At 39.9% G+C, this 10480-nt stretch overlaps 1 protein-coding gene across 1 annotated transcript; it reads right to left on the bottom strand.

Annotated features, from left to right (window-relative positions):
* Positions 1-2119: 2119 nt before the first annotated feature.
* LTO1 (LTO1 maturation factor of ABCE1) lies at positions 2120-9760 on the bottom strand. The gene is made up of 5 exons (XM_068399374.1): positions 9653-9760; positions 8846-8951; positions 6483-6553; positions 5381-5498; positions 2120-5022 (listed from the first exon to the last, which is right to left on the bottom strand). Exons 1-5 carry the CDS (start codon positions 9715-9717, stop codon positions 4954-4956), a joined length of 429 nt encoding a protein of 142 aa, XP_068255475.1. The 5' UTR covers positions 9718-9760; the 3' UTR covers positions 2120-4953.
* Positions 9761-10480: the final 720 nt, after the last annotated feature.

The following is a 10480-nucleotide window of genomic DNA, read 5'->3' as shown; positions in this document are numbered from 1 at the left end:
ACTGTGGGGTATTAGGATGCAGGCAGACTTCTGACATACGGATCTCCCTTTGTTCCAATAAAGGAATTAGTATTCACAGCCAAAGTGTAAATAAACATTCAAAAATACATCACAGGGCTCAAACTCTCTTTTGCATCTCTTCAAAAACTAAAATCTATATATTTATAAACTTTAGAACTATCTACTGAAAAATTAAAACTCATAATTTTATCTCAACATAATCTATTTAAAAATAATCAATAAAAATATGCTACCTTTCCAGAAATCCTAAAGACAGAGACCAAAATGTGTACTTTACTCGCCAAAAACAATCCTACAAAACAGAGTGTTTAAACCAGTCTTTATTTTTCTTTCTCTAAATGGCGTATATCCAGACAGCTAGCAACAGGAGTTTGCACACATTCTATGTGCATCCTGGAACACACTATTGCTTATATATTTCATACCTCAATAGCAATCGGATCAAAAAGTCATATAACCAAACAAGGCATACCAAACTGGGAAGCCACACTTCCCTTACCTTACACATCCGCATGTAAATTATCATATCCTTGTTTCAGAAAGACATAATAGGATTTGAATGAGCCAGACTACTCCTACAGGGTTGATTTTTAAGCACACCCAGATTTTTTTCTGATTTATTTCACCCATTTCTGTTGATTACAGATATTCATTGAGAGCTGAAATTGATCCCCTTCACATGACTATTTACAAGAAATGGAAAGAAAGTATGCTGCTTAATGAAGATAGAACAAGTGTTTTATTCATTAATTTTGCTAGGAAGCTTTAATAAACTCCATCCTTTTTTTTTTTTACTGTACTGATGTAGTACAATGACACAGATAACCTACAAAGTCAGATTTACACGTTCTAGTGATAGCTGATTTGATATTAGCAGCTGATGATCCCGTGGCTATAAGACAGCACTGAATCAGCATGCAATTCTGCAGGGAATGAATTCACTGTAGTCAGAGTTTACCTTTCTCTGCTGATGCCTCAAAACTCACTATTTCTTGTACTCATCACATGTTGTAGAAAGAAAAATTACAAGTCTTCTGGACTGCAATGACTTCAGTACACTAGCAGTAATTAGCTTTGTATCTACCTTTTAATAAAATTCTGTATTCTACAACTTCAGCTGAGATGATCATGAAGAAACAAAACAAGCTAGAACGCAGCCCAGACAAGTCAGAAATCTGTAAATTATGTTTCAAACATTCCTCCCTAACTACTGAGCAATAACTAGAGGTGGTGAATACAGCGATATATTTTTAAGTGTTAGCAACTTCAATAATTTTAGCAGAAATTTTCTATCTTAACTATTCTTAACAGATAAAGCACTTTGCAAAATTTCAAACCTGTTTGACGATACAGCACAGACCCCCAATCTCTATGTCCCACTTTATTAATAGCCAATATTATAATCTACAAAATTGCATTTTCTCCCATATCTTTTCCAACCGGTCTTTAAAGCAATACTTAAGTTGCACAGTCAAGCATTCAAACCAGGAAATGTCTGAATGACCGTGAGCCGTAGAAGTTTTATTCTGTGCACAGATCTTCTGATAGTCTTTAATTAAAGTGTAACGCTTGCTTCCACCAGAGTCCTGACCATTCAAGACACAGGATGAGTAAGCCGGGCATGAAACTCATGAAGCCATTTGTAAGAATTTGTTTTCATTTTTTACAGATTTTAGGAAGATGTTAACATAACAGGAAAGGCGTCGAAAGAAAAGAAACCATACGCTTATATCTCACAAAACCGAACACTGGTTTTCGAAATTTTGATGGTTTTTCTCTTCCCCAGTAACATTCTAGTTGGCTTAAGCACACACCTTTCACAGGTGTTTGCTAACTGTAATGTTCCTCATTTTCTACGTGACTGATCTGAGAAACACAGGCACAAATGCAAACATGCAAAAAAGCTAGGTACTCATAGCTACTCTTGACGTTGGCAAGAAACACATTCTGAAGTATTCAAGTACTCAAAATGCAAAATTATTTGGAACAAGTCACATTAAACATCTCACATTGGTCAAGGCAAATCAATATTCTTGATGTAACCTGGGCTCTAACTCCTTAGTTGTAAACAAGGTATAAAAATACCCCTACAGTATGCTGTGAAGACTCCACTGTTACAGCCCTGAATGCCACAGAAAACCCCACAACTCTGTTAGAGAAAACAGTTTAAAGAGCTGGCACCAAAGAAAGTGTACGACTACATATCCAACAGAATTTTTAACTGTACCTCATTTAATAAACACCATCAGGCCCATACAAGACATAAGATATTCAGAAAAATACAGACTTGTGGAATAATAGACTCCATCAGTATGTACACACATACAGAGTTAAACTAAAGACCTAACAGGCAACCCTAAACCTGCATATCCCAGTTTGAAATCCTCGTTGCTACAATCTTTATACTTAAAGGTATGTATATATATATAAAAAAAATAGATATATAAATAATTTATTCTAATAATGTAAATTTAATTGTTAGAAATTAAATTAAAGCAATACAAGAAAATTAGCCACCAAACTAACTTTCAAAATAAGTCATTAACCGCTTGATCTGCAAAGATCCTTTCTGTCCTTAATCGAACAAAAATAATTTTCTTTTCGATACAATCTCTAGAGTAGCACTTTGCATATAACTTACATTTTATACACTTCTAGTAATCAAATGTTTCACAGATACTTTGAGCTCTCACGTCCCTTCCCTTGCTTTTACATACGTTTTTGTAAACCATGTACAAAGATTCCAAAAAAGGCCACATTTTAAAACATGAATACTTAGACCTCCAGTATTTACTTCTCTTTGTACTATCATTCAGAAGAACAACAAAACTGCCTTTTTTTAGACCAAGATCCAGGGGGAGTTTATTTAAAGCATAATTCATGGATTTCAACAAAAAATATTTTGAGTTGAAGTGAATCACAGATGAATATCTAGTACCTTTCATTACTTTGAAGTAAACAGGTAAAATACTTTGATTTGCAAAAATAAACTGGTTTGTGGATGCAAAGACAACTTTTTCAAACTTGGATTTCTCTGAAGTGATTATAAAGTCAGATTAGCTTTCTTTTCTCTAGTATGTATCTTTCTGTTTTGTGCCTATCTATGTACAGAGATTAGAGGGTATGCTATTTTATTTTGTTTCTGTTTTCAGATACTTGCAGTTTGGTGCTTGTTTGGGTTCCCAGTGGTTTAGCTGCATAACAATTAAAAGCTATATGTACTCAACCTGCCCTAAATGAAGAGACCATCAACACTGTCACGTCCTTTCCAAGATCTCACATGAGGAAACATCTACAAAGGAATCCTACCTCAACATCACTTTATTTCAAAGAAACTCGCCACATAATTAGAAGAGCTGTATCATGCATACATATGTTCTGTACTCTATTTTAACAATTTCAATCTGTGTAAATGTTTGTGAACTTATAATCTATTTCTTACACAATACAATGACCTCCTCCACTAGATGGCCCTGACTCTCGCTATGTCTATCAAAGCTGTTTGAACACTTACACGTGTAAGACAATTAACAAAGTACACCAGCAACCAGTTATTAAGAAAAGCCTCTGATACTGGCATACTTGCATACTCAGGAAAAAAGACAAAAAGTAAAAGATTATTTTGAAATAAATTGATATATATGCATACAACTCCCTCCATACAGTCAGCAAAACTGTTTCATCTTCAGAGTCCAAAATAAAAAAATTTTAGCAGAAAGTATGTCCTTCATATCCCAGACGTGAATACCAAGTGAACGTTTTAAAAATTCAAGTTGCTTATTTTCTTGTAAAATAAAAAAGCTGTACAAGTAAAACAGCATTGAGGTCTAGATGGCACAAAGCAGTGCTGTTCAAGGATATGGCCATATTAAAACACCTCCTTCACCTGAGATAGTTTACCCTGCATATAGCTTCTGATACCCATGGTAGTCAGCTCTCTCTTTATGAAGCCACACTAGGCCATGTGGACTTGTAACATAGGCATGTCTGGCTAACTGATGAAAGGTCTTCTAGAATTCATTATGTAACTGTGTTACAAATGGCATGCAAAGACATCCAGCAGCCCAACCTAAAAACACCTTTCAGGTAAAATAATTGACTGTATGTCTCTTAACTAACATAGTTGAATACATTTAGCTGACGGCATCCATTTCTTGGAATGAGAATAAAGAGTGTATTTTCAAGACTGGAAAATCAAAAGCTATTCCTTGATAAAAGGCACTAATAAATACAGTAAATCAGTATCACAACTCTTCTGGCAGTCACATTTCTCTCATTGATCACTTAAATTGCTAGCTTTTGGGTTTGGTTTTTGGGAGGTTTGGTGGGGCTTTTCCCCCACACTGGATCAGTCTGCAGAACTAGTGGAAAGTGCAAATTTCATGTTCTGAGCTGCAGCTACTTTATGAGCAGGTATGTTAATGTTTCTCTTTTGCATTCTGACTTCATTTGTCATTCTACCCTCTACCCACAAAAATGTTTCCTACTGCAAAGTCTGCAGGCAATTCATTATATTTTACTTCACCTACAATATCTACACATCGTGTAAACTGAATGATCTGCATACACAGATTTTTAAATAACATACACCCTTTAAAAAAGGAAACTTTGCAAATGCATATGTTTTCCTTTTGAGGAATTAATCTATCAGTGCAAGGATAGTGAGGAATTAAAGCAAATATTTCTGCTTAACAGGTTTACACACTGGTGTTTCAGTGATCCTAAATAAAACCTGGAGATAATAAATGTTAAATGACATATGAGAAGTACTATTGCAAGGTCAATGCTCTTCCCTTTCTCCTTTAATATTTAGCACCTCTTCACTATTTTAGTTCTGTTTGAAATAAGAGTAGATAAACACTTTTCCAGCTATCTGGGGTTTTTTTAAATGTTTCTTCTTTGGTCCTCCATGTTTATCTTCATCTGTTATATTCAAAATGTTAGTGAAGATCTTTCAGTACCGATTCTAAAATCGGACTGAATATTTAGCATTGAACAAACCTAAAAAGGAATACACAGAAGTGTTTCAAAGCGTCTATTTTCCAAGAAGACTGTTCAACAAAATTCCCAATTCCTCCATTTCTCTTCTTTTGGTCCCACTTTTAATTCATTGTCAAATAATATTTTCAATTTTCCTTTTAAAAGACATTTTTCTTTTATTTTGCATTTGCTGTCGGTTGGGGAATTTTCAACTATCAAGTATTTTCACTTAACTCATTGCAAGTATTTTTATTATGACTGCAAAATGAGAACAATAATCACTCTGCACAAACACTGTGGTTTTGAGCAGGTTTAGAGACTAAATATTTTCAGAAATTAATACCATTTTGTGCTAAAATAACAACTTAATCCTACAAACCTGTTTAAATTTTCCTCTGATTTTTTCCAGATCTTCTTGCAGCTTATCATAAGTGGGGTCTTCATATGGGAATTTCTGAATCATCCCTATTAATGAATCCAGAGCCCTTATCTTTTTGCTACAAAAAAAAAAATCAAATCAAAATAGAAAATCCAATGAGCCTACTACAGAAGTTTTTTCAAACCATCAATATGAAAATTATACTAATATTTATATATAATTCTGAGCATAGAACCCAGCCCTCCATCTTTCTTTGAGTTCTCCCATTTAGCTCCCTGAGAATGTGTATTTGATACGTATCTAAGCCATAATCAGAAATTAAGCTGTAGCACAACTGACAAAGTTAAGATTTCCCTTTTAACTTACCTGCCAAAAGCTGAGAAATATTCAAGAACCTTCAGAAACATTGATTAGGTGACTGAGCAAAATAAAGAAATGCAATAAAAAAAGCTCACCAGAACACATATCAAAATGGCTGACAGTACGGTGGCAATTCTGTCAGATAAATTAATCAAAACTGGACGGAGAAAAAAATATGGTGAAAAGAATGAAAATCATAGAAAAATGCGGGTTGGAAGGGACAGATGGAGGTCATCTAGTCCACCTTCTGTGGAAACTGTACTAACTTCAGAGCTAGACAAGGTTGCTCAGGGCCATCTCCAACCAGATTTTGAAAGTCTACAGAGACGGAGCTTCTAGAGTCTCTCTGGACAATTTCTCTCAGCACTTAGCTGCTTGCACTGGGAAGGACCATCTCCTTATGCCCCATTAGAACTTAACCTGTTTCAAATTGTGAAAGTTGCCTATTGTCCTTTCACTGTGCACTTCTACAAGGAACGTGTCTCCACCTTATCTAGAACTTCCACTTATATGCTACAACTAGGTATCTCCCTTGTCTTCTCTTCTGCAGGCTGAATAAACCAAGTTCCCTTATCCTCTTTTCAGTATCACGTGGTCCAGCATATGATACCACCCTAGGGGCCCTCTGCTCATCTGTCTTGTGTTTTTCAGTATTTCTTTTGCATTGGGGAAGAGGTAAAACTGGACACCAACATTTGAAACTGTATTAAAGGAACAGTATTTTTTTTTTTTTTAACCTTACCTTTTCTTTTCATCCACGCTTTTCTGGAGCAGACACTGCCATGTCAGTGCAAACCCAAGATAGGAGCCAATCTGTGAATTTATCAGAATGTCATGAGGGGAAAAAAAAGATACATGTAGCATATATAGTCAAACAAAAATAAAGCACTACATTGTATCCCATTCTTCAGGAAACAAATCACTGGGTATACAAATATGTTTCTATGCTGGAAAGTTCAATAAATTAGGGTAGGATAACTGAAGGCTCCCTGTGTTACACAGTACAAGAGTCAGAAAACTTCTCATAAGAATCTGTTTAGCATCAGAGGATAAAATATTTAAAATGCAGCACAAAAAGCAATTCTGCAAAACACTAGCCATGCTTTATATGCTTTGAACTCCCAAATTTATTAACATGTAGCAGGAGGGAGAAAGTTAGAAAACAACCTGTTTAAGATGTTTTGGTAAGTATTCATTTTTGCAGCACTCTCAGTTTAAGCAGCCCATGCAGAGCCCATGAAAAAGATGTACCAGCTGGACTGAGGGAGCTACCAAGTCAACCAAAGAGGAAGCCATGCTTTTTTTCTGAGTTAATAAGCAAACTATTTTACCGACCTAACTCAAGAGGGTAGCATGGAACCAGAAAGAAGCACAAGGAGCTAAGCTAACCTTGCTGCCAGAACTTTTCATTACAACTTTGGACACCAAATGAAATAGGAATATAGATAAGTTCTTCAATGCACCAACTGGATAAGTCAGCTGGAGTCCCTTTCAAAAATTACTTAGCCTTCACAGAAATACAACACAGACATCTGAAACAAAAGTTAGCTGACTTGCTTCCAGTTAATTTTCATTGACAGCAAATTTGCATGCCCAAAACTGCTTAGACACCCAAGGTAAATGGAGACAACTGACACATATAGCAGTTACCAGCGCTGTAAACGCAAGCTACTACGGTAAAACACACCTGGCCCCCGGATGCTTAGCCACAGACTTCTCAGCTTAATTAGCACTGTTTTACCACAGGGCCACAGTGCCAATCTTCTGCTTGAGCCCAAGCAGAGACCGTGTCTAGCCTTGCCTGAGGGATGTGCCTGAAAACAGACACACTTTAATTACAACTTCTTACTTTAACTCTCTATTGACCAAGGCCAGTATCAGATCAGCATCATAATTTTGATTACCCAAGTCACTCTTTCTCTCATTTAACATGACTTGCCATCTACAATCCTACTGTCCGCTGCAGCTCTCCCAATATAAGTAGATTAGAGCACTTCTCTATTATGGTCTGTCTAGGACCATTTTGTATAAAACTATCTGGCTTTGAAGGCTGCTGTTTAACATTCTCACCTTAGAACTACACAGTTGTAGTGTAAGCAGGAAAATATTTCATGACTGTAATCTCTGTATCACATCCAAATGCAACCCAAAATTTCACTATAGCTGTCCTTTCAGAATTTGACAGTTTACCTTTTTCATTTCAAAATGGATTAATACCATTGCTACTCTTCTTTCTGTAGCTAATTAAATTTCTGAAACCTGAAAATATCAAAAGGGCAAACTGCCATATTATCAAAGGGCTTCCATAAATCAAACAGATTTAGATTTGTGGTGCTGTACTTGAAATAAGGCCTGCCATGAATCCTGTAGTACAGCTTCCCATCAAAGCTGAAAAAATCCAGTTCAGGTCCAAAAATGCTATAACTACGTTGTACAGCACTGAACACACTCCATGTTACGATAAACTTGAGCTGGACATATGAGACAAGTTAAGGTGCCTCACCACCACTCTCCAGTCCTTTCATTTCTAGGAAGGTTTATTGATTCAGGTGTGCCATTGTGTGAGGGTGCCAACTCACAGAACTGACTCCATGCACTGAAGAATAACAGTGCCTCAACCAACAAACTCTCCCAGTCTTAGAAATAACAAGAAGTGCAACAGAGACACCCAGAATTGCCCCTTTATAATTCTACACCCAAGGTGTCTCAGTGTTCCATGTCCTAATACTGAGCCACAGGAGATGGTATGGGGGACCTATAGCCACAATTTTGAGCTACAAAAATAAATGTACAGTCTTATCATCATTTTTTTCTGGGCAAGCTTGTTTGATTTTATTTGTCTCTCCTTACTCTCCCTTTCAGAAAAAAAATTATCAAAATCTCATAAAGCAAATAAACTCAGAAAACACTAAACCATCTACTTAACTGTTCAAATCAAAACACCACCTTTAAAATAGTTTTATGGGCCCTCCTGGGCACATACAAAGCAGTATAACACAGCAGGCCTCAGACTACCAATATATTGGGCTTTGCCCAACAGTTTCTATATTAGAAGAATTTTCTAATGACAAAAACATTGTGATTCTGATGTATTTTCCTATTTACCTCAGACCCAATCTTGGCACCATGGAGCGATCCATACCTCCTTCCCTCAACAACTCCAACGTGACTGCCTTCAGCATACCCCTCCTGATACCCCTCACCATGAAACCTATAAAGACAGAATAATAATTTTTTAGCACCTATTTGCATTTCATATCAAATTCATGCTGCACACAATCATCTCAGAAGATGCTGTATCATCTCAGAAATTCAATTGACCATATTTAGGAATATCATATAACATTGATTTAAATTAAGATGCAATTATGAACACTGTGACCTCTTCACACAAGTTTATCATAATGTGCCAAGAACAACGCACTCGGCAATCCAGCTCAGTACTTTCATCAAAATTACACAGCTAATTACAAGCTCACAACTCCGGGTCAAGTTTCCACATGGTGGAAGAGCCAAGATCGAGCAGGTCGGTCGCTCAGCAAGAGCAAAGAGAAGAATTTCCCCAACCCTTCTTCTCCCTCGCCCCTTCCCCGGGCTCATTACCGCCCCTCGCCCCTCACTTTTTTCTTCTCAGCCCCTACTATCGCGTCTGGAAGCCGAAGCCCAAGCCCTGGCCCTGGCCCTGGCCCTGGCCCAGGCCCAGGCCCAGGCCCAGGCCCAGGCCCAGGCCCAGGCTCAGGCCCAGGCTCAGGCTCAGGCTCAGGCTCAGGCTCAGGCTCAGGCTCAGGCTCAGGCCTCCCCTCCCTCCCCCCGGGCCGACCGTTACCCACAGCTAGCGAAGAGTCCCGCTCCGGCCCCGCCTAGCCCCGCGAGATCCCGTGGCGCCCGTCCAGGCTCCCCGACCAGCCCCACCTCTCCTCGGCCATCACGATCTCGTCAAACATATCCGAGCTCCGAGACGACGCCTCCGCCGCCATCGCGCCGCCGGAGCGCTCGGCATGCCGGGAAAGGACGGCGAGCCGGAGGGGCCGCGCTCGGCGCGGTGCCAGTGCGCAGGCGCGCAAGCCCGCCGGCCTTTCGGGCGGGCCCGGAGCGAGGGGGCGGGGCCCGAGGGGGGATTGGCCGCGCCCTCCTCGGCCTCGCCCCGCCCCTCGCCGGGCTCAGCCCCCCGTGGGCCGTGGCGCGGCGTGCGCGCACCAGGGGGCGCTCGAGCGCCGCCGGGGCCCGGGCGGGCCGGGGCTGGCGTTGCGGGGGGCCGCGGCGGGGCCGGGGCAGGTCCCCCCCGGTCCCCCTCGGCAGCGAGCCCGGCGCTGGTACCGCCGGGGGCTGGCCTGGCTGTGGGGAAAGCCCAGTGCCCCGCCGGGAGTCGGGGCGTGAGCCGGAGGTGGCGCAGGACGAGGGGAGCGATGTCAGGGAAAGGGTCAGTTTGGGTCTATTTCCCATGAACCTGGCAGGAGTTGTAGTGCCGGGGAAAAAAAAAACCAATAGTTTGGTGAATTCTTTTGTCTGCTTTCTCGACCTTATTTTCTCGTGCAGTCAGCCCAGCCGGTGGTTCGTGCGCACCGAGTGAGGGTGCGAGGAGCGGGTGGTGGGAGGCTCCTTTCCAGCAGCACAAGTCCTGGGCTCCCATACAAGGTGTCGACCTCAGACATTTCTGATTTTCAGGTAGTGTAATTTTGATGTTTATACCCAAAATGTAAATATTTTTATTGTAAATATCCAGACCAAACTTCAGTTTGT

This window comes from Nyctibius grandis, chromosome 4 (genome assembly GCF_013368605.1).
Source record: "Nyctibius grandis isolate bNycGra1 chromosome 4, bNycGra1.pri, whole genome shotgun sequence".
Classification (NCBI taxonomy): domain Eukaryota; kingdom Metazoa; phylum Chordata; class Aves; order Nyctibiiformes; family Nyctibiidae; genus Nyctibius; species Nyctibius grandis.
Note: the sequence above shows the minus strand (reverse complement) of the source record. Positions and strands in the feature narration are given on the sequence as shown.